We start from the raw sequence: 23,706 nt of genomic DNA, 5'->3' as shown, positions 1-23,706 counted from the left end.
ACCCATGGCAGCACTGTAAGCAGCTAGCAAGGCCATCCAGTCAGGGTCAATTGGTAGCGAAAAGAAGAGGAAAGAGGAGGTCTTAGAAGTTGTCCCTTACTACCAACCCAACCCACATCACGGAAGCACCTTTTATTCCCCAAACAACCATTCACCACCACCACCCACTTACGTTCCAGTCTATAACACCTAGCCATATTACCACCCTCAACCACAATACAACCCTCCTCGAGCCAACAACAACCAAAACCCACAGCGGCCATATGCCATGTCCTAACAACTACTCACCGAAACCAACCTACTTATGCATCGCGCCCTCGTCCCAACTTTGAAGAGAGGGGTCCTAGAAATTATAACCCAATCACTGAGCCTCTAGACCAATTGTTCGAGAGATCAAGAAGAGCAGTATTGATACACCCAATCGAAGGAAGGTTTCCTAAACATCCCTCCAAGTATTTTGAAGCCACTAAAAGATACGTGTACCATTCCAATGTACCTGGTCATGATACGGAAGATTATTTCAGGTTGAAAATTGAAATTGAAACCCTGATCAAGAGCAGAGCTATTTAGTTCACTCCGGCACCACCCAATGTGAATCGCAATCTACTGCCGAATCATTGAAATTAGGGAGCTAACATGATCACATTGGACGAATAGTATGACCTAAAGGGAACAATTGTGACTATAGGAAATGCAGAAGCCGCCAGGATCCCTCCTCAAAAGGCTCCGATTATTACGGTACAACCGAGGCCTACAGTGACAGTCCAGACTTATCAGCAGCAACCTATCACTGCTACCGGAGACGAAGAAAGTCAGGAATACCAAATTGTCCCATGGATGTACCAACAAAAGGGAAAGGCTAAAATGATATACTCTGCTGTAACACATGGTATGACTAGGTCTGGGAGATGCAACACTCCAAAAAAATGTTAATCGAGGAAACCCTTGGAGAGAACAAATTCCAAGAAGGAACATAACAGAAGTAGAAGTCGTCGTGTTTTCGAAAAGAATGTCGAGCAAAGAGTATTCTGTGGATGCCCTTATCGAGCAAGAAGTTCATGACGTGCGAGGCCAAGTATACCCTGATAGAACGCCCTTATTGTGCTCAGACTTGGATTGCTCAGAAGCTAAGGCATTACATGTCAGCATACACTACACATCTGATATCTCGGCTCGTCCTGCTCAAATACATCTTCCAGAAGCCAATGACTACCGAAAAACTTGCTAAACGATATTTTTTCCTCAGCGAATTTGACATTGTGTACATAACTCAGAAGGCTATCAAAGGACAAGCTTAGGCTGACCACCTCGCAGAAACTCCGGTGGATGGAGATTACGAACCGCTTACCACGTATTTCCCCGATGAAGAAGTACTATTTGCCGAAGAGGATACCGCAAAATCGTTCCCTGGATGGAGGATGTTTTTCGATGGAGCAGCAAATTTCAAAGGAGTCAGAATTGGGATAGTCTTGATTTCAGAATCTGGACAACATTATCCAGCATTGGAAAAGATAAAATTCTCTTGTACCAATAATATGGCTGAATACGAAACGTGCATCCTTGGAATCAGAATGGCAGTCGACATGAATATCAAAGAACTTTTGGTCATAGGATATTCTGATTGGTTGATACACCAAGTCTACGGGGAATGGTCCACCAAGAATGTCAAGATCTTGTCTTAGTTGCATTGCATGAAGGAGTTGTGGAAGAAGTTCACAAAGATTGAGTTCAAGCACATCCCCAAGATTCAGAACGAGTTCGCCGACACCCTTGTAACCCTATCATCAATGATTCAGCATCCAAACAAGAACTACATCGACCCTATCAAGGTAGAGATCAGGGATCAACATGCCTATTACTTCTATGAAAACGAAGAAACTTATGGTAAACCATAATATCACGACATAAAGAGATTCCTCGCAACTAGAGAATACCCGGAGAATGCTACTAATAGTCAAAAACGAGCCCTCAGGAGGCTGGCAAACCACTTTTTCCTCAATGGGGAAGTCTTGTACAAGAGGACCCCATACATAGGTTTGTTGAGATGTGTGGACGCCACTGAAGCAACTAGATTACTAGAGGAAATACATGCAGGAACATGCAGACTCCATATGAACGGGTTCACATTAGCCAAGAAGATTATGAGAGTTGGATACTTTTGGATGACTATAGAAAGTGATAACATCCGCTACGTGCAAAAGTATCACCAGTGCCAGATTCACGAGGATTTCATCTGGGTACACCAAATGAGTTAAATGTAGTGGGTTCACCTTGGTTGTTCGCCACCTAGGGCATGGACGTGATTGGACCTATAGAGCTCACAACATCAAACGGACATCGTTTCATTTTGGTATCTATTAACTATTTCACCAAATGGGTCGAGGCATCAACTTAAAAGGCCGCCACAAAGAATGTAGTGGAAGAATTTGTCCGAAATAACATCATCTGTAGATTCGGATACCGAACTCTATCATCACTGACAATGCCGCAAACCTTAATAGCGACCTCATGAGAGAAATCTGCGAGAAGTTCAGATTCGTTCACCGCAATTCTACATCCTACATACCATAATTGAATGGGGCAGTCGAGACTCAATTCATACTATTCATGATTGATTATTTTCTCCAAATGGGTCGAATCTCAAGCGTTCAAAAAACTCCGGGAGAAAGAAGTCATTGACTTCATCTTGGACCATATAATATGTCGATGCGGGATACTGGCCGAGGTCGTTTGTGATAATGGGAAACAATTCATCGACAACAAGGTAAATAAATTCTTCGAAGATCACAAGATTGCGAAGATACTATCAACACCATACCACCCTAGTGGGAACGGACAAGCGGAATCAACAAACAAGACCAAACTTTAAAACTTGAAAAAGAGGTGGACCGATGCCAAAGGGAAATGGAAGAAATCCTGCCCGAAGTCCTGTGGGAGTACCGTACGACCTCGAAGTCTAGTACCGGGGCCACCTAGTTTTCGTTGGTCTACGTGGCCGAAGCCTTAATACCAGTCGAAGTGGTAAAACCGAGCCTCAAGTTCCAATATCCAACTAAAGAGTCAAACGGCCAGGCCATGATCTCGAGCCTCAAACTATTGGATGAAAGGCGGGAGGTCGCCCTAGTCCTATTGGTCGCCCAGAAACAGCGAATAGAAAAATTCTACAACCGAAGATCCAACCTCCAACACTTTAAGATTGGGGACATGGTGTTGAGGAAAGTGACATCACACACCCGAAACCCGAACGAGAGGAAACTGGGACCAAATTGGGAAGGACTATATCGAGTCATCGGAATTACCGGCAAAGGCTCATACAAACTCGAAGTAGGAAACGGTGTGCAACTACCAAACAACTGGAACGTGACACACTTAAAGCGATACTACTACCAAGGTACAAACTCAGTTACTCTTTAATCGTGTTATGAATTGGACTAACATTTGCAGGCAAACGTCCAAGGATGGATGTGGCTATTAGGTCTGAAAGCATGTGTTGCACTCTTTTTCCCTTGAATTGTTTTTGTCCCACAATGGGTTTTTCGACAAGGATTTTAACGAGGCAACACTAAAATATGCTAAATTAGATTCGAAGACCGGTCTCAAACCGGAATCAATGATTGTTCGCTTCATATCAATAATATCCGAGCCTTCTCAAGCTCGAACTCGAATAATGGGGCCATTACCCTCAGATTAAGGTTTTTAGCAAGGAAAAAAGAAAAGTGTTGTATGCTAGAAGCTTAGGCTTGGAGGTTAGGATTCATTGTAAGGGACAAATGGTCATATGAACCGTGCTCACATAGTCCACTCTAGCCACGATACAAGTTTTTATGCGCTTTCGATCAAGTACTTTGCACACTGAGAAATGAAAGAAAGTTCCGCCTTGCTATTACGCATTTTATTTCTTCTTCAATTCTGGATCCTAATAGCCTATGGGCTACCCCTACTTACGGACTATCGAGCCCATGAGCTATCCCAACTCGGGGACTGTTGCCCGAAGAAAGTTCGGACAACCCAGGCTATTGAATCTCGGAGACACCAAACCTATTAGGCGGTGTCCAAATACAAAAGTCTACGACCACCCTAAAAACGGCTCGGAGATGTCTGAAACTCGTAATCAGAAAGTAAGGCCTTTATAAAAACTCGAAACCTGCTAAAGGGTTACCCTCGACAAAAGCATCGTCTAAAATTACTTAAGCATCTTGAAAACATCCAGTCACACCGAGGTTTCAAAGCCTCGAGAAAACAAAAGTTGTATCGAAGTCGGGCTCCATTTGGACCTCCGAAAAACAAACGCCTCATAGCTACATTTGATTCTATGCTAAGGCATCAAAAATATTTTACATGAATAGAAATTATAAAAAGATGCTGGAAAAGTAAGACATGATATTTCCAGAAAGGGAAAATTTGGTATATATTCCGGAATATGTTTACAAAGGCCTAATAAAAACGACCTTAATATAAACAAAAAAAATACATAAGGGAAAACAAAAACTAAAAAAATACTAAGGCATCTATGCCTGGTCTTCATGGAGCCTAACTCATTGCAGAACCGTTGGAGCCCTCAGATCCCTCAGAGCCCTTAGAACCCTCAGAGCCTTCGACACCCTTAGGCTTATAGAGCTCCTTTACTTTGGTCTCGAGCTTTTTGTCTTCCTCAATCTCAGCCGATAGATCAAAACCTCGGGCGTGGATCTCTTTGAGGGTCTCTTTCTAGGCCAGCCACTTCACATACTCAGCCTTTGCCTTTAGGCGGGTCTCGGCAGCCTCCACATAAACCTTGTACTGGGCCACTATTTCCTTGGCACCAGCGTAGGTCTTGTCCAATTTGGACTTCAGCGCCTCATATTGTTTTCCGAGGACATCCTTTCTGGGATACCCGAGCTTAGTTGTGCTAAAAAATCATCATTCAGTTGAGACCACTTGTCAGCTTTGTTCTTCGCCACCCGGAGTTGGTTCTCAACCGACACTAGCTCCGCTTTAGCCATTTTCTTCTCTGAAGCTAGTAGGTCCATCCTTCCTTTCCACACTTCAGCCATGGCCTAGACCTCGTTCATCTCGGCTCGGAGCTGGTCGATCAAGTTGATCTTCTGTTTGACCTGCGAGGTTGTGTTGTTATTCACCATGACTAGTTCCTCGTTTTTAGGATCAAAGACCTTTACCTTTTCAACCAGGTCGGCATGTTCCCGCTTAAGGATCGAGGCCTCCTTCTGAGCTTTGCCCAGCTCGGCCTTAAGGTCTTTAAGGGCCTCATCATGTTGCTTACTAAGAAGCATGTACATGTCCTTCTTTCGGACCTGTTCTTTGAGCTCGAACTCGAGCTGGCTGATTTCCAAGCGGTACCGGAGGAAGCTTTCAAGATGAAGTACCGAAGCCTGTAAAATAATGGAACTAGTAAGGGACATCAAGGGAAAACTTAAGTGGGATTCATGAAGGGGGTATGGAAGTGTTAGAATCTTACTCGGTTCAGATCCTGCTGTGCCTCGTTAAAATACTTGACGTGTCTACCTTGTTCATCTTTGCTTGATCATCCCAGGTCACCAGGCATCGGAGGTAGCTAGCTACACCTACCGGAGCAGGCAGGATCCGGGCATCCTCTAGGACTATGAGAACAACCATCCTCTTGCGCTTGGGGTCCACGCTCGATGTAGGAAATTGCTTCACCAATCATGGGCTCGTACTCGGTCCATCAGCTCCCGAAGGCACATCCTTCTTCGGTATCTCCAGGTGACCCATCCCGGAGAAATCTTCCAATGTAGACTTGTCCATGCCATCGAAGAGGGAGTGGAGAGGATCATCAGCACCCTAAGCTCCTTCACTTGATTTTTCCTTGCCCGCTTGGCCTCTTCAAGCATGGACTCGGTATAGAAGGGCGTCTCGATGATGTCTATCACTCCATGTCCTCCTTCAGAATAAAAATGGCTTCTCGGGAGGTCACATACCGTGTATCCACTTCGACCTCTCAAGTCGGAAAGGGATCGGCCTCGTGGCTCCTTTTCTTGATCGCCGCAGGCTACCCGGTAGGGTCGGTCCATGGGCATGCCATCTTCTTCAAACTCATCCCTGGGCCGGTAAATCAAGTCAGAGTCCGGTACTCAAGACTTAGTATTCTTCTTGGGCTTGCGAGCCCGGGTGGCCTCTCTCTTTTTTATCTTCACCTCGGGATCTGGGGAACCCGAGGACTTTCTTTTCCTCTTCTTCTCCTCCGCGGCAGCCCGGGGCTGTCCCGAAACAGAGGGTTCAATGGGTAAGGACGTATCCTCATCACCATCCAGCGGCCTAATTTTGGTGGTCTTAGGCAAACCTATGAGGGAAAAGAGAAGGTCAGCATCGTATAAGCTTGGGGCGTAGTAATAACTATCCAAGAGAGAGCTTTGCCATGATAACGGGCCTCCCATTTGCCCTTCGAAAGTTTGCGCCACGTGCGCTCGTAGTATGATCTCTGCTGACAGATCCCTTCAATATACGCCTTGAGCCGGGGGACAGCATTAGGAACCCAAGCAACAACTGCACGACCATAAATACTAGCGATGAGAGAAAAAATGAAAGGAAATTGACACTTAAGGAAAGACTACACTTACGAGATGTGTTCCACTTCTCGGGGAATGGCAGGAACTCGGGAGGGATCAGGTCTTTTGTCTTTACTCGAACAAAATGCCTTTGCCAATGTCGGTCGTGATCCTCGTTAGTGCTCGAAAAAGAGGCCTTGCTGGCTCAATGAACAAGCTTGATTAGTCCCCCTCAAAATATTCAGGGACTGTACAGGCGGAGTAGGTGGTCGAGGGTGAACCGAGGAAATTCGGTGTTGTTCACGAAATGGCGTAGGAGGATCACGATCCTCCAGAGGGACGGGTGGATTTTTCCGTGACACACCTCGTACCTCTTGCAAAAGGCCAGTATTACTGGATCTACTGGGCCAATGTGAAGGGGTAAGTGTAAACACTCAAATACCCCTCCACGTGGGTAATGATATCATCCTTAGGTCCTTGCCTTCCCATTCCTTAAATACCCTACACTTAAACCACGTCCTTGCCTTCCCATTCACTGTCCTCTCGGACTATGAGAAGGGTATCTTTAGTGAAGCAGCATATGTATCTTCATGCTCCTTCACCTCGGTCTTGTTTGATGGAGGCTTTCTCGACCTTGAAATCGTCCCTGATAGAACAACTCCCGGGTATGAAACTTTCATAGGAGGCTCTGAAAGCACCTCCGGGACATCCACCTCGACATCTGCGGCCGGGTGGGAAGATGAAGGGGTTGATTGCTGTGGTACGAACTTGGAAGTTTTGGCCATCGTAAATCTGGGAAAATATATGAAGATTTGAAGAAGGCGTATTAAGATTTGAAGGTTAGAAGTAAAGATATGAAGTTTTAGGTTGAAAATACAAGAAAAAATGTGAAGGTTTGAAGGTTCAAGAAGCGAGGTATGAAGATTTGAGAAAGTTGAAAGCCTTTATAAAGTTCGAAGGTAAGAGCTAGGATCAGAAAGTGAAAGAAATGAAGGGGGTCGAAGCTTTTACAGGGGGAATGTAATTAATACGCGACTTTTCACATTCTAAGGCAACCAACCGATGATCGACATGTGTTCAAAGTCTGAACAACGTGATTGATGCGACGTTTCGGCTTATCCGTCATCTCGGTTGTAACGTGCGAAGGAAGGAACCGGGGTTCATCTATCGTTTCCCATCATTTCGGCAAGCCTACTCTCTAGGAAACGAGGGGACTATCTGTATACGGGTAAAATCGGAGGTAACATACACCTCGATTTCTCGATGGGTCAAACGAAGCAAAGGATATGAATACACAGGATCAAATCTGAAGCTGAGAACTTCTTGTACCAAGGCCCGAACGGAATGCTCGCCATCGGACTTGAAAAAATGACGCTCCCCAGACCCGGGATGGGTTCTGAGACTTTGGGAAGCGCATGACCGGTGGTAGGCGGCGGATAGAGGGATGTGATATCCAGAACCAGCTAGATATCACGGCGCGGATCTCGCTCGATGGCGGTTACAGATCAGTAATTAACGAGATAAGAGGTTTTTTACTTTTTTATACTTGTATTAGGGGTGAAACTCCTACTATATAAAGGGGAAGTTTTTTCTTTGATAAGACACATTGTAACACGCATACCAAGGCACTACAAATTTATTTCTCTGCTTTCTAGCTATCAAAAAGTTCTTATTTTATTGTTGTTCTTCATATACATCTGGCTTCGAACCAAGGGTCCGATTGAGGACAAAATTACCGTTCAGCACAAATACGAGCCCGGACGTAACATAACAATTGGTTTGGTTATTCATTCTATAGTTAACAAAATTCACTATTCTCTCGGACTGTAAGAAGGGTATCTTTAGCGAAGGAGCATATGTATCTTCATGCTCCTTTGCCTCGGTATTGTTTGATGGAGGCCTTCTCGACCTTGAAATCGTCCCCGATAGAACAACCCTCGGGTATGAAGCTTTCATAGGAGGCTCTGAAAGCATATCGGGGACATCCACCTCGACATCTGTGTCCGGGTGGGAAGATGAAGGGGTCGATTGCTGTGGTACGGACTTGGAAGTTTTGGCCATCGTAAATCTTGAAAAATATATGAAGATTTGAAGAAGGCGTATTAAGATTTGAAGGTTAGAAGTAAAAATATGAAGTTCTAGGTTGAAAATACAAGAAAAAACTTGAAGGTTTGAAGGTTCAAGAAGCGAGGTATGAAGATTTGAGAAAGTTGAAAGCCTTTATAAAGTTCGAAGGTAAGAGCTAGGATCAAAAAGTGAAAGAAGTGAAGGGGGTCGAAGCTTTTACAGGGGGAATGTAACTGATACGCGACGTTTCATTTTCTAAGGCAACCAACCAATGATCGACATGTGTTCGAAGTCTGAACAATGTGACTGATGCGACGTTTCGGCTTATCCGTATCTCGGTTGTAACTTGCGAAGGAAGGAACCAGGGTTCATCTATCGTTTCCGATCGTTTCGGCAAACCTACTCTCTGGGAAACGAGAGGACTATCTGTATACAGGTAAAACCGGGGGTAACATACACCTCGATTTTCGATGGGTCAAATGAAGCAAAGGATATGAATACACGGGATCGAATCCGAAGCTGAGAACTTCATATACCAAGGCCCGAACGAAATGCTCGCCATCGGACTTGAAAAAACAACGCTTCCCGGACCCGGGATGGGTTCTGGGACTTTCGGGAAGCGCATGAACGGTGGTAGGCGGCGGATAGAGGGCCGGATCTCGCTCGATGGCGGTTACAGATCAGTAATTAACGAGAGAGGAGGTTTTTTACTTTTTTTAGACTTGTATTAGGGGTGAAACTCCTACTATATAAAGGAAAAGTTTTTTCTTTGATAAGACACATTGTAACACACATACCAAGGCACTACAAATTTATTTCTCTACTTTCCAGCTATCAAAAAGTTCTTATTTTATTGTTGTTCTTCATATACATCTGGCTTCAAACCAAGGGTCCGATCGAGGACAAAAATACTGTTCAGCACAAATTCGAGCCCGGACGTAACATCACAATTGGTTTGGTTATTCATTCTATATTTAACTCGTTTATCTAACATTCTTGAGTATTTGTGTTGAATCAATCCACATATGCTTTTTAAAAACGCGTATAAATTTAATTGTTATCCATTTTAAGAGTAAACACTTTTAATTTTCAGAAAATATGAAGTTTATTGGCGATGGCAACTTTTTATGATTGACGATATAAACCATCTGTGAGGGGAAACGGTGGCAACTCTTCAGGCTAGCATCTTAGGCGTATGAAGCAAGTTTCGTGATTAATTTCATTTTAAAAAGGTTTAGAATACTTAGTGGGCGTTTGGACATAAGAATTGTAAATTTCTAAAAAATAGTGGAAAAAATTTTCATGTGAAAATGATCTTTGAAAATTAGAATTGTGTTTAAACATGAATATTATTTTGGGTTATTTTTGAAGTTTTGTGAGTGATTTGAGTGAAAATTTTGAAAAGCAGTTTTTTGGTGTTTTTTAAATTTTCGAAAAATTCCAAAATTATTTTCAAGTGAAAATTAAAAATTTTTTGGCCAAACACCGATTTAAAAAAAAGTAATTTTTTTTATGTCCAAACGGGCTCTTAAGTTAATAAAAGAGTAAAAAGTACTTTCTCCGTTTCAAATTAGATGAGCTACTTTCCTTTTTAGTTCCAAAATAAATTACACATTCCTAAATTTGAAAATAATTCAAATTTAAACTCTTTAGTTTACCCATTTTATCCTTAATGATAAGCTTTTATAACCACACAAATATCATAAACCCACAAAGCTTTTATCCCTTAAGATTTTAAGACCACAAGTTTCAAAAGTATTCTTCTTTGTTTTTTTTTAAAAATCCGCGTCGAGTCAAACTACCTCATCTAAATTGAAACGGAGGGAGTAATTTAATATTTGACTTGAGGGCTTACTATTTTTAATATAGTATAAAATAGGGCCACGTATGACTTTGACCGCGTATGAAAAAATGTAATCAAAGAGAATTATTATTTGACCAAGTATGGAAGTGCAAGGTAAAAATAGCATGGGCTAGACAGTTTTCGGACTAGTCATTGAAAATTAGCCAGCGTTTGCAAAGTCATTGAAAAATAGCCACTATTTTGCTGCAACACGGAAAGTTTCACCATAATATACTGGAGATTGGTGCACCTGTGTATGAACTTCCAGCATATTATGCTGGAACTCCAACACGCGGAAAGTTCCAGCATAATATACTAGAGATTGGAGCACCTATGTATAAACTTCTAGCATATTATGTTGGACCGGTATATTATACTGGAACTCCAGTATATTATGCTGGAAGTCCAGTATATTATACTAGAATTCCAGTATAATATACTGGAGTATACTTATGCTGGAACTCCAGTATATTATACTGGAGTTCCAATATATTATACTGGAGTTCCAGTATATTATACTGGAATTTATGTATATTATGCTGGATTATTTTCCGGATTTTGAACAGTATTTTCGTTCAGATTTATCTTTACATAAAAAGTGGCTAAATTTCGATTACTTTTGAAACTGTGGCTATTTTTGACTGACCACTTAGGGGAGAAATTCAAAAATAGCCAGATTTACCACTGGTCGTTGAAAAATAGCCAAGTTTCAAAAGTCATCGAAATTTAACCACTTTAAATCTGAGCGAAAACACTGTTCAAAATCCGGAAAAATACGCCCGCAAATTTTACGGGAGTTCCAGCATAAGTATATTTGAACTCCCGTAAATTTTACGGGAGTTCCAGGATAACTATGCTGGAACTCCCGTAAATTTTACGGGAGTTCAAGTATAATTATGCTGGAACTCCCGCAAATTTTACGGGAGTTCCAGCAAGTATAATTGTCCAGTATAATATACTGGAGTTTGGAGCATTGGTGCTCCAGTCTCCCGCAAATTTTACAGGAGTTAGCAAAGTATACCGGTCCAGCATAATATGCTGGAGTTCGTACACAAATGCACCAGAACTCCCGTATATTATACTGGACCGGTCCCTGTTGCAGTAAAATAGTGGCTATTTTTCATTGACTTGATAAACGCTGGCTATTTTTCATTGACCAGTGTGAAAACTGGCTATACCATGATATTTTAACTATAAATTTGGCTATTAAGTGCAAGTAGTACTACTCCCTCCACTTCAAATTAGATGACTTATTTTTCTTTTAGTTTATTTCAAAATAAATGATACATTTCTAAATTTGGATGTAATTTAACTTTAAACTTTTCATTTTACTCTTAAAATTTTTATAACCACCCAAATATTGTGCCCTCGCAGAACTTTTATCCAGACCAAAACTATTCTTTTTTTTCTTCTTCTTAAATTCTGTGCCGCTAGTGTCATATAGAATCTGTACCGTAGGTAAATGTAAATTTCATAGAAGAGAAGTTACTCGCTCCGTGAGATCAACCCAGCTATCTTCTAAGTTCTACCCCTCTGCAATTTCAGCTCTTTTTCTTTCCATTACTTCGCAATTGAAGTCTCTGATAAGTGAGAGTTAACTGAGAACTTGGTCTACAATCAATTTACGGACTTGAAAGAAAGAATTTCAAAGAGACATTCACGAAAATGCTAGGAAAGGGAAGTCAAACACCTAGCCGGTGAGACATATATTTCATAATTACTTATTGGCAGTTCATTTCTGGTCCGGGTATAGTGATAGTAAATTAACTTCTTTTTTTTTGGGTGGTATTATAGGAATTTGTGTGATACTTACAAGGTAGCTGGGAATTGGTAACTTATTCTGTTTACTTATAAATTGAAAACAAGTAATGAACTTGCTCGATTAGAACTACAAAATCACGGACTTAGCTAAGAAAGTATGTTATGGAACCAAGATGCCAATTCCTCTCCTATTTGCCGCAAATCTTTTTAGCTTAAGTAAAGATTTATATCGAGTATCCAAATGAAATGGTACCCAACAAATAGGGAGGATTAATATTGACGACCCCAACTAAGGTATAGTAGAATCACAAACTGCTTAGTGTTGTGTACTGAACCAATGTAGCATTTGCTGCAGTTTTTTCAGTCCTTTAATTTGATAACAGAATGGAATGATTCTTTGCTTATTTGTGTAGTTTTACCTTTTATCAAAGTAAGAATTCCTTCCTTAATGGTGCTTTGCAATCTTTACCTTCCAGGATTTTAAGTCAATATTGCTTCAGCTTCCGCTGGAAATCAACTTATGTATTTATTCATTGAGTTGATCCGCATTGGATGATAAAAGTAGAGAATCAAAATGATTTGATTTTGTCCTATTGGTTGTTATTTGCTTCGTCCTCCATCTCTAGATAGTACCTGATTATGAATTTGTACGTGTGTTGTAGGAAAACAAAGGATATTATATTCTTTGTTTCTATTTGTGTTGATTTGCCTTTTTCAAGTCCAACCACTTTGGCAGGTCTGAATTACTGTCTATGGTAAAGAAGCATTCGGAAATGTTAGGGAAAACCACTGTGGACGAGGAAGATGCTACGGATGTTGAAGTGGATCCACGCTTCTGGCATGATGTTATGGATTTGTATTTTATTTGTGGCAAGGAGTCTCGGGGACGTCAGGAAGATGATCTTGTTTTCTTTGTTAAAAGAACCGTACAACTTGTTACATAATTCTCCCCATTATCTTGGTTTTTAGGTTGCAACCCGCTGAAACTGAATGAGAGTTTGCTGAATGTGAATTGCTCTAAGGTTATCTTTTGGTGTAAAATTTGCAGGGAAATGAGTCAAATGAATATGTCGATGACAACTCTCCATACTTTGTTCGCAGGTGGGCACCTAAGGTAAAAACAACATAGTTTTCCTTTTAGGTTTAGTGCACATCAATTTGCAATCTGCCTTTGATTGATTACTCAAATAGTCAAACTTATTTTATTCAAGTCTTAACTATTTGATCATATGATGTACATCCACTAGACTGTGAGTCTATGTTGGTTAACCAATTGGGATATTTATGTGAATCATCAGTGGTGGTCCAATTGTGATCAAAAGCTGGTGGCTCGTGAACACATTGTTGGTAGATAAAAAGGAACAAAAAAATTTTGGGAGACTGGAAGAGAGAAGGAAAAAGAGCAAAAGATTGACAGGTCTAATGGGGGAAGAATGGCTGACACGTTGACTGCCTTCGATACTAGAAAAAAAAACCCAAGCGGTCTAACCTAACCCCCAGGGCGGAACCCAACCGAAAGGCGCTAGACGGACTAAGGGCAAGCGAGATAAAGAAAGCGGGACGTAAGCGCAACGGTAAGAAAAAGTCACTCAGTGAATCGGTGGATCACACACTTGGAGACAGGGACAGGGGCGCACAATAGATCGATATGAACATCATGAGCTGCCCCGTAATAAAACTAGTTTAGTAGCGACATAGCATTAGTCAGTAGCTTAACTAAAACAAAAATCAAAAGCATCAGGATCCAATATTTTAAATTTCGATCATGTATTGCCTAGTAAAAGGTGGGGTAATAACTTGGGGCAATTATGTGAGTAGCCTTTGAATATAAAGTTGAACAGGTTTAGGTTTCATCTATAATTTCTGAATTGTTGTTGTAGATTATCTTGTTTGTCGATCCGTTGTAAAATTCTTCTTTGGCTAGACTGATGGTTAAACTGGATTATCTCTTGAAACTTGTTTGGCTAAACACGAGTCTTGTGCATATGTAAGAGTATAGGCTGATACTCATGTCAAAACAGTATTAAGAAGTCGAGATTCCTGGTTAAGATAAAGGCGAGTCAACTTTGATTCAAGTAAATTGAGAACAGGAAAAAACATGCTCCATAGCTTTACTTGAAACAATATAAGCACGGCTGAAACAATTATTAGTGATTTGAAATATGCTTTAGCATTTTAATGTAAGTAAACATGTTAATATAATATCATAATCATAGCATCCAAGCAAGACATTTGAACGTTGGCCAAAATAAACAACTCATCAACACAGGCATGAACTTGTTCCTATATGCAAGGTTGTAATACACGTATTGAAGGCATTTTAGGAATCTGAAACTCATCTATCTTTATCTAAAACGTGCTTATTTCAATAGAAATCATGCTAGTGTAGCAGTACTCCTTTGTGCCGCGGAAGAATTCTTCATGTAAGAATGCACGGGAGAAAAATCTATTTTATTAACAATGAGCCCTATACATAATACATATTCTACTCCCACTATGTATGAGACTAGGACATATTTTATTCCTACTACATATGAGACTAGGACATATTCTACTCCTACTACGTATGTGACTAGGATTATTTATACATAACTATCTAACACTCCCCCTCAAGCCGGTAATATAAATCATTTGTACCGAGCTTGTTACATATGTAACTAATATGAGGACCAGTGAAGGACTTGGTGAAAATATCTGCAAGCTGCCAAACTCCTAGATAACTGTGCTGAACTTAACCAGACTCGAGGAGACTGCTCTCACGCTACTAGACTCCCCCTTAGCAACAAAACTAGGTGGTTGCTGATAAACAGAAGTTGACTGAAAAGTCGCTTGAGAAACTTGAAAATAGTGAGACTAAGATGAATTCCATACTACAAATAGGTTCTAAAACACCACCAGAAAACAGAAACTTTTCTGGAAGTCATTGTTCACGCCGAAAAAAATAAAAGTTATCAGAATTTGATGTAATTTATATGGGTAGGCTCGGAATCACTGGACGAGTAAGTTGTCCTGAAGAAGTTTTGTCAAAAAGTGGCCGAAATAGCTCACACGAGCCGAAAAAGTTAATGTAGCTCAGCGGAAAATTCCAAAGTTCTAGGAATCTGTAGGAAATTGTACTAGTGGACTCGAAATCACCCCACGAAACAGATGTCCTAAAGAAAACTTTGAAAATTCTGGCCGGAAAATTCTCCACACGCCGGCGCGTGTGTCAAACGCTCTTGCTTGGAACCCTAGTTCTGGAGGCGCGTGAGGGACTCTCTGCCGGAGCGATTGACTGGGGTATTGTCGTCTGACTTTTCCGAACAAGATGGTAGTGCTGGTTTTTGCGCAACACTTATCGATGAGGAGATAACGCAAATCAATCTTGAGTTGTCAACCGGAAAGACGCACGGTGACTGACTTTTCTGTTCCGATGGGACTGGGATTTCTGGGGTTTGGTCGCACAAGGGTTCGGATCTAATGGTGGTAGTGGTATATGCACAATACCACTGAAGCAGTGATGAATCCAGGTGATGAGTTGTTCCACATCGATGGGATTTAAGGTCATTGGTCTCCTTTTATGGTCTTAAGCAATCCTCATCTCATAAGCTAGCTTTTAAAGTTGAGTTAGGCCCAAGGTCCATTTATCATGGTATTAGAGCCAGGCCCATCCCAATTATTGTTACCGATGTTGGGCCCCTATTTATATTGTCCACGCTCCAGTTTGCAGGCCTGGGCATGGGGTTGGGGGTGGGGGTTGTTGATTTGTCCCACATCGGTTGGATTTGAGGTCCTTGATCTCCTTATATGGTCTTGAGCAATCCTCACCTCATAAGCTAGCTTTTGGGGTAGAGTTAGGCTCAAGGTTCATTTATCACCAGGGAACAAGACAAAGTTGCCGTAAAATTGCACGGCGACGAGATCTTTCTTTTCCGATGCCGCTGGAATGATGCACAACGATAATTTTCTCATTGAAGCTCTGATATCATGTGAGAATGTATGGGAGAAAAATCTATTTTATTAACAATGATACAATGAGCCTTATACATAATACATATTCTACTCCTACCACAGTACATCTACCCTCCCCAGACCCCCACTATACATTTAGCTGAGGGTCTTTCGGAAACGGTCTCTCTGCCCTCCAGGGTAGGGGTAAGGTTGCGTACATCCTACCCTCCCCAGACCCCACTTGTGGGATTACACTGGGTTGTTGTTGTTGTATTCTACTCCTACGATATATGGGACTAGGACAAATTCTAATCCTACTACATATGGGACTAGGACATATTCTACTCCTACTACACATGGGACTAAGATTATTTATACATAACTATCTAACACTTTAGCTGAAGGTATCCTCTCTGTAAATCCAACACGGCTCCAGAGCTTCATCTTCAGCGTCGTGGAAGAGTTCTACCAGCTTGGTCAACCTTTCTGTAAAAACAGTTCAATGCAACACTTTGCATTATCATGTCGCAGTTGCCCGTCATTGACCCTTAAGGCCACAGCTACTGCGGCGGGGTAAGCTTAGCAACACATAGCAGTAGCTACCCTTGCTTCTACCGTGATGCGGTACTTCTTCCTAGCGCACTGCAGGACTGCACCAGCTTTACTTGCCTGGTTTTTCTTCCAAATTCCACCTATTTCCATTCAACACTTATTGAATTATTACCTCAGGCTTTAGGCAAGTTCCATACAATATTTGGGATCTGTTTGGGGGTACAGGGCACTACAGATTATTACCTAGAGGCTACGTCCTTCAGTCTAAAATTGATAATACATTTGATATTAAAAAACTAATTTGACAGACAATTTATAGCAGTTCTGTTATTGCTAAAATTATTCACAGAAATGATGGTTTTTTCTAACTTCTTTTCCAGGGTGACATGGTGGTATAATTGAAGATGTATGAATTGAGACCGTTTGAAAAAGTTGAGACTATTAGTAATTTATTTACTTTACGTCTGCTAGAGACGCGATCAATTGATGTCAGTGCTTCGTCATTTACCTTTGTAAGGACAAAAATGATACTCCCTCTGTTTCAATCTATATTCGGAAACAACTTAACTTTAAACTTTCCCTTTTACCCATTTTACCCTTAATACGAACACTTTTATAGCCGCACAAATTGAAAGCCCTAAAAAAGCTTTTACCTTATAAGCTTTTAAGACCACAAGCTTCAAAAGTCCTCCTTTGTTTCTTAAACTACGTGCCAAGTCAAACTATGTCACATAAATTAAAACAGAGGGAGTACTTTATAAGGTAACAATTTTCTAATTTATTATTCTCCTTTCAGTTGGATGACTTAATTGGTGGGAATTCATCGGACGTGGACTGGAGGCGCTCATTTTACTTGAATTTAATTTCTCAAACTTCTTTTAGTGTGACAGTCACAATTTACAGGTAGTAATCTTTTGTCCAGAATAGGTTATTTTAAAACTTTTCTTGCTTATGGCGGTAATTTCTCTTCTATCATAGGCAATGTTTTATCAAAAAAAGAAAGTTGCATGAACCTTTAGTGATGCAGGATTTCTGAGTAATAAGGCATTCTTTAGCATACCCTGCAAAATTTTAAATTCTTTCTTCCAATTGACCAAATTTGGCTTTTGATCGTAGTTGAACTTGTGTTCTTAGTTTTGCACTCACCAGGATGTAAATCGCAGCTCCTAGATCAGTTGTTCATATCAGCTAAAGATTAACAATCTTCTTTTCTTCTCACTATAACAGTTTCTGCTTTGCCTTTTTCTTTGTTTGTTCTTTGGTAGTCACCAGGTCCTTATGAATTACCAGAATGGCAAAGACGGACCGTTATCTCCTATATACAAGGTAATTATGTAGAACAGAAAGTTTATGTTTCTTGTTTCTCCGTCTTATTCTCGCTTTTCAAGCAGGATTCGTGAATAAAGTCAACCTGTCCATGTAACAATAACTAAATAAAAAAAGTCAACTTGTCCATGTACGTTGTTTTAGAAATTCAAATGAGTCTTTCCATCAAATTTGTAAATTCTCATTAATTAATAGATGTGAAGGAACAAAATCTTAATAAAGTGAGAATTTTCTCTACGAAATCTAAAGGAAGTTAAAAAAACCAAGTTTAGAGAACAAATTATACCGGCCTATGGACATGTACAACATTTGCATGTGACTTTGATGGTCATTTGCTTCTGTGTTTTCGTTATCTTTCACTGAAAAATTCTCATCATCCAGAAGTGGATCCTGTATTTAAATATTCCAATGAAACGGGTCCGAATGAGCAAAATAAATAGTGAGGATCTATATAGCCACACCCAACTAGTGTAGGGTTGAGGCGGAGTTGTTGTTTTTGAATCAAACCTGATTGCATCTTCTTTTATTTATTTCCTGTTTTCAGGTTGTCAAAACAGTCTACGCATCTCCAAGTCGTATCAAAATTCACTTAGACTCAAGGAAGGCAAGACCTTCTGACATCTGGAGATCTATATATAATCCATTTATGCTTTTGATTAAACTGTCATCTAATGACATTATTGATTAGCATTCAGGAAGTAGAAACCACGCCAGCCTATCCAGAGATATGCTTTGCCATTGACGACTTTGATTCAACCTTTGGTGCAGTGGTAGCAAACGAACTTTCAAACCACATTTTTTTGCAAACTCTGTGATAGATTATTTGGATTGATTACTAGAAAAATTGTATTCTATACTTGGAACCTTTGTAACTTCAGTTATTAATTATTATTTCCTCTTAAATGCTTACCGATCCGTGGTATTTATTTAATCATTAGAATCAGTAACTCACCCTTACTTTCATGCTCAGTTCTTATTTGTGACATTAGATTTACATTTTTGGAGCAATCATCTATTGAGGGATCACTAAGATGAAACTATTGCAATACCCTTTTGCATGTAGGACATGTACAGTGTGTTTTGAACATTTATTACAATTTTAGAATATATCACATTTTATCAACTATGTTATGTAGTCTATTTCATGTGTACATGTTTAGGTTGCAACCGTAAAAACTTTGCTTTATCTTTAGGCGAGGGTCTTTCGGAAACAATCTCTCTGCCCTTCCAGGGGTAGGGGTAAGGCTGCGTATAATCTTACCCTCCCCAAACCCCACTTGTGGAAAACTACTGGGTTTGTTGTTGTTGTTGTAACTTTAGGCGCGGGCAGTGGCATTTTAATCATGCAGTTTCTAGTTTAGCGTCAATGTTTCACAGTCTGATTGCACTGTTATCATTAGTCAATTTTAATTTTCTATTGTTCCTAGTTAGACATACTCTAATTATAGATGTCAGATCTGAGTGGTGTTCTTGTTTCTCTGTTGTGGGTTTTTAATGAACTTTGTGCTGTAGCTCACGAAATGCAATTTCTTCTCATGCTTATAGTATCCTGTAAGCCATTTTCCCTTGTTTTGTTTAATATATAGCACCATTAACTTACTGTAAAATCATTCCGTATAATAATGTGTATATATTACTCTTATTAACAAAACTAAGCAGTTTGAACCCTTTTACCCACGGGCAAAGCCGGTGCTTCTTGATTCTCAAAGATTTTAAAAAGTGTCACCTGAACTGAAGTTTTAGGCTTTACATTTGTTGGTGAACTTTTAATATTATTACTATTTTTCTTATTACTATATATATATAGATAAAACTTATTTTCACTACTACTCTTCTTTTATTTTGGCATGATGATGATATGAGTTGAGCTTAAAGAAACAAGTAGGGATTCATACTGCCGACCCCAACTTTGTTTGGGACCGAGGCATAGCTGTTGAAGAAACTGAATTGAACTTGATTCGGAGAGCTCTGTTAAAAGTTGGTTTTATCTTGTAATCCTTTAATTTGATCAGGACTGATGATCTAAGCCAGCTGTACCAGTAATTAGCTGTCACTTTCATAACCAGAAAAACTGTTGTATAAATGACATGAGCTATTCATCTTGTGTGTTCCGACTAGTCTCTTAGAAAAAATAAATGTAGCTAGAAGTCGCTCGAGCTTGATGTCTCCAATAAAATGGTGAGGGACCTGCAACCCAAGATAACATTCCAAGAAAAGACACTAGTCTGATAACTTGATTAAATCCTGCATGAAAATACGTTAGAGCTAATCCCTTTGTGTTGTGAAAAGAATTTTAAAGCAGTAGACATTATCTTCTTTTGCAGGTCTTGACAGATGTGGACCACTGTTATTGTGTACTTCTAAATGCACATGATGGGGCTGCATTTCCAAGTGAGAGAGCGCTGCGGGAGAGCAGTTCTTGTGATACTTCTTCCTCAAAGAGTGACACTAGTTCTGGAAAAGTACGGAGGTCAAAGGTTCAAAATCCTACTTCAGTCTGCTGTATTTTGTATTTATTGAAGAATTAGCATTTCGTGAAGTTTTATCATTTTTATGAATATGAAGGAGAGGCCGTTTTACTGACCTGCCTCCCAAAGGAAATTATCAAAAGGAATTAGCTAGCTCTGAAATGGTAAAAGAAAAGTTTCATCTGACCTAATTTAACTTCCATCTTAGTAAATATGCCAAAGCATCTATTTAATTCTTCAAAGTGCAAGGAACTTTGAGTTCATCTTCTCTTTAGCTTTCAGCTTTCTCAAATATATATTTTTAGGTCCTTATATATTGGACATATCCTGCAGAATGTATCTAGCATAGTTTTCAGAATGTTTAGTTTTTAACTTTTTAAACGGTTTGTGATGTGATTTCAGATCACTCTGTTCTCAGGCTTCATTAGCTATGAAATGGTCCGAGATGCATACGATGGTAAAATGTACTCTTCCAATATGTAGTCTTATGATTGGTTGCAGCATTATAGATCTTTCCTATGTCCTGGTATTCAAGTTTCCTTCAATCAATTCATATGCCAAACTGGTGGACAAATGAGATTTTTCTACTTGTCATGCTCCTATTGCACTGATCAAACTGATCTCTATGATAACTCTTACTAGATTGATTTGCTGAGATTTAAGTGAGCTACAATCAAAGGAGGCTCCTGTATTTGTGTGATTTCACTTTGAAATATGATTTGCCACCCAAGACTCCAATATGATCATCAGGAGGTGGAGAAATACAGTGCCAATTGCAGCTACTTAACAATTAAGTAAATAAATAAGGTGTAGAATAGAAGAATGGTATAAAAATCTTACAACAATAAGAAAAAGGAATTTGTTTCGCTCCTGGCGCCTGCAGGGGACAAAAGCTTGGATATAAGATGGCTGTTATCTCTGATTATTTATTAGCTCGGAAACTTGCAAGTTGCAAGTTGCAAGTTGCAAGTTACTTGTCTCCGCCTCTTTTTATGTTTTCGTGAACCTTAATTGCAAATCTATTCTCATAGTAGATACATGATGTGAAGGCTAAAATCCTATTGACCAAAGTAACCCTGGGAAATTGGCCCTAGCAATCAAAGTGCCCCCGGGAAACTTTTTTTCTGTGTGGATCAGAAAAGAAAGAAAATCTGTATGCCTCAACTCAAGTTATGCAGTTTAAGATTTTGGAAAACAGTATATTTGAGAGCTTAATGCCACAATAAAAGTCTCTCTAGTACTCATGTTTATGTAGCAACTGGGACTTGTTAGCAGAGGAATTACTTACTTTTAATTTTCAATTGCAGGGTGATTTCTTGGTTAAGTGTTATGTCAGTTTTGTCTTAAAAGGGATTTTGGCACTCTTGTTCTCAATTTATTTATTTTTCACAGATGGAAGATCTGGATTGGGGAGCCTTCTCTCGCTTAATTCTTCTGGGAAAACAGACCGGATCTATATGAAGGGTCCTGGAGGACGCGGAGAAGTTGAAGTAGCTGTTTCTGGTGTTGTAGGTAAATTAAGAACCAATTTCTGCTTCATCCTACCATATTACAAATTTGATCTCACTTTTCTGGCATGTGGTAAGTTAATATTTTGTATAAAAACCTTGTTTGATCTATAGTTTACAAAGTAGTTTGGTATATCATCTTAATGTTATTGGTTGATATAAAACTCTAATAAGGTATTTCATCAGATGTCATTGGAATTAAAAAAAAAGAATGGTTTTATAGTGACCAGAACCCATGTAATTTGGCACTGTAGTTTATTTCTTGCAATTTCGACGCATGTTAACTGTATCACCTCTTTTATGCTGTTGATATGCTACTTCTGCTCTCTTCTACTAATTGAGCTAGAAGTTGTTTCTTAATTTGTTTTGATCGAGACAAGTTTTGTGTGGTAGGTGCTAACCTTATACTGCAATTGAATGTATTTAATTGTTTATACTTTTCCTCAACCCTTGTGCAATAAGTGTGCATAATAGGTTCCTTGTACCCTTTGCATGTAGATACATCAAGTGTGTCTCATTTTGGAATGTGTTTCAGATCAAAGTAAGCAGGACTCTGGCCATCATTCTACAAAGGGGTTGAGCTTTGGTGTAGTTGTTCGAAGAGCAGCATCAGTTGCATCGATGGCAGCAAAGCATGCTTATGCTGCTGCTTCTGCTACCCCGTGTCCTGATGGAGGATTGATCCCCCTCAAGTGCTGCTTGATGTCCATATCATTACCATGGGAACATATTGCTCATGATCTGTTGTTTAAGGTGAGAATTCATGTCAAAGACGTCGTCATTGTCCAATTAGAGCTCATATCATTGCTATGGCCTCTCATTAATGTTTCTATTATTTCATATCTCAGGGAAAGACTCCAGTGAAACTGTAAGAATGCCCATGGATGACTGTTTACAAAACACTATGCTATCTCAATTGATTAATCCAAGTCAGAAGTTTAGACTCCAAGATAGAAAAATTAAAGTAGGTTAGCTCAAGAATGAAACATAAAGGTGTGATGATATATGCATATAAATTCCCATCATCCTTCCCCAGTATTCTGCTCCCCATGCAGGGGAAGTAGATTATGTTCCTGTTATTCAATTTTGTGCTGAATTGATATGGTGCTACTTGGTCATTGGTTCATTGTTTGACAAATGTACATCATTATCTCAGCCCTTTTGGTGGCTATCTGAGATTGTTCCTGTTCTTTTTTTTTTTTTTTTTTTAATATTTATCTTTTTTTTTATGGGGAGGGGTTAGATTAGTGTCTGCATATTTTTTAGCGGCCAAAAATGGAGTTTTATTTTGTTTGTGTTCTGGTTTTGTTTTTGTTTTTTGTTTTTTCTTTTACTACAGGTGTTTGAAGTTTCTAATATTTTCGCCGGGTATTCTTTTGGGACCTGGTTGTTTACTTTTTGACGTCCAGCTTATACTTTTTGCATCGTATGGACCCCCTCCTCCTCCTCTTTCCTGCTTTTGCTTCTTACTCGTTCTCCAATAAACTTTATTCGTGATCTATTTTCTCTTATTTCCGTATTGCAGAGGAAAGTCTAGTTTATATAGGCAATCCACACCTCTTTATCTGTTTATGTGAATTGTGTATTTTCAAAGGTGAGCATTATATACAGATTCTTTCAAGTTGAAACAATATCATATTTTTAAATTGGCAGAACAGAACACATAGTTTACTCCGACCTTGACACCAAATCCATGTAACACACCGATCGATCACGGGCAACCTTTTAACTCAACCTTTCAAATAGTG

The 23,706-nt window shown here is 39.7% G+C and overlaps 1 protein-coding gene across 7 annotated transcripts; it reads left to right on the top strand.

Annotated features, from left to right (window-relative positions):
• Positions 1-11,820: 11,820 nt before the first annotated feature.
• On the top strand, positions 11,821-23,153 carry LOC109236827 (uncharacterized protein KIAA0930 homolog). 7 transcript variants are annotated; one of them, XM_019403055.1, is made up of 12 exons: positions 11,823-12,110; positions 12,911-13,100; positions 13,223-13,288; positions 17,453-17,559; positions 17,922-17,982; positions 18,527-18,586; positions 18,678-18,752; positions 20,307-20,444; positions 20,853-20,907; positions 21,843-21,962; positions 22,494-22,711; positions 22,807-23,153. In XM_019403055.1, the coding sequence occupies exons 1-12, from the start codon at positions 12,079-12,081 to the stop codon at positions 22,828-22,830; spliced, it is 1,146 nt and encodes a 381-aa protein (XP_019258600.1). In that variant the 5' UTR covers positions 11,823-12,078; the 3' UTR covers positions 22,831-23,153. The 7 variants fall into 7 exon arrangements, with proteins under 7 accessions (XP_019258604.1, XP_019258600.1, XP_019258599.1 ...); XM_019403054.1 differs by having other exon boundaries at positions 11,824-12,110; positions 20,307-20,459; XM_019403059.1 differs by lacking the exon at positions 22,807-23,153 and having other exon boundaries at positions 11,821-12,110; positions 20,307-20,459; positions 22,457-22,586.
• The last annotated feature ends 553 nt before the right edge of the window (positions 23,154-23,706 follow it).

This window comes from Nicotiana attenuata, unplaced genomic scaffold (genome assembly GCF_001879085.1).
Source record: "Nicotiana attenuata strain UT unplaced genomic scaffold, NIATTr2, whole genome shotgun sequence".
In the NCBI taxonomy this organism is placed as follows: Eukaryota; Viridiplantae; Streptophyta; class Magnoliopsida; order Solanales; family Solanaceae; genus Nicotiana; species Nicotiana attenuata.
Note: the sequence above shows the minus strand (reverse complement) of the source record. Positions and strands in the feature narration are given on the sequence as shown.

What these genes read in the sequence shown, in the direction of transcription:
- LOC109236827 (XM_019403054.1), top strand. Translation starts at nt 12,079, where the DNA reads ATGCTAGGAAAGGGAAGTCAAACACCTAGCCG. An exon ending in CGTTATCTCCTATATACAAG is followed by an intron (nt 17,983 to 18,526) that starts GTAATTATGTAG and finishes TCCTGTTTTCAG; the next exon opens with GTTGTCAAAACAGTCTACGC. An exon ending in CTCATGATCTGTTGTTTAAG is followed by an intron (nt 22,712 to 22,806) that starts GTGAGAATTCAT and finishes TTCATATCTCAG; the next exon opens with GGAAAGACTCCAGTGAAACT.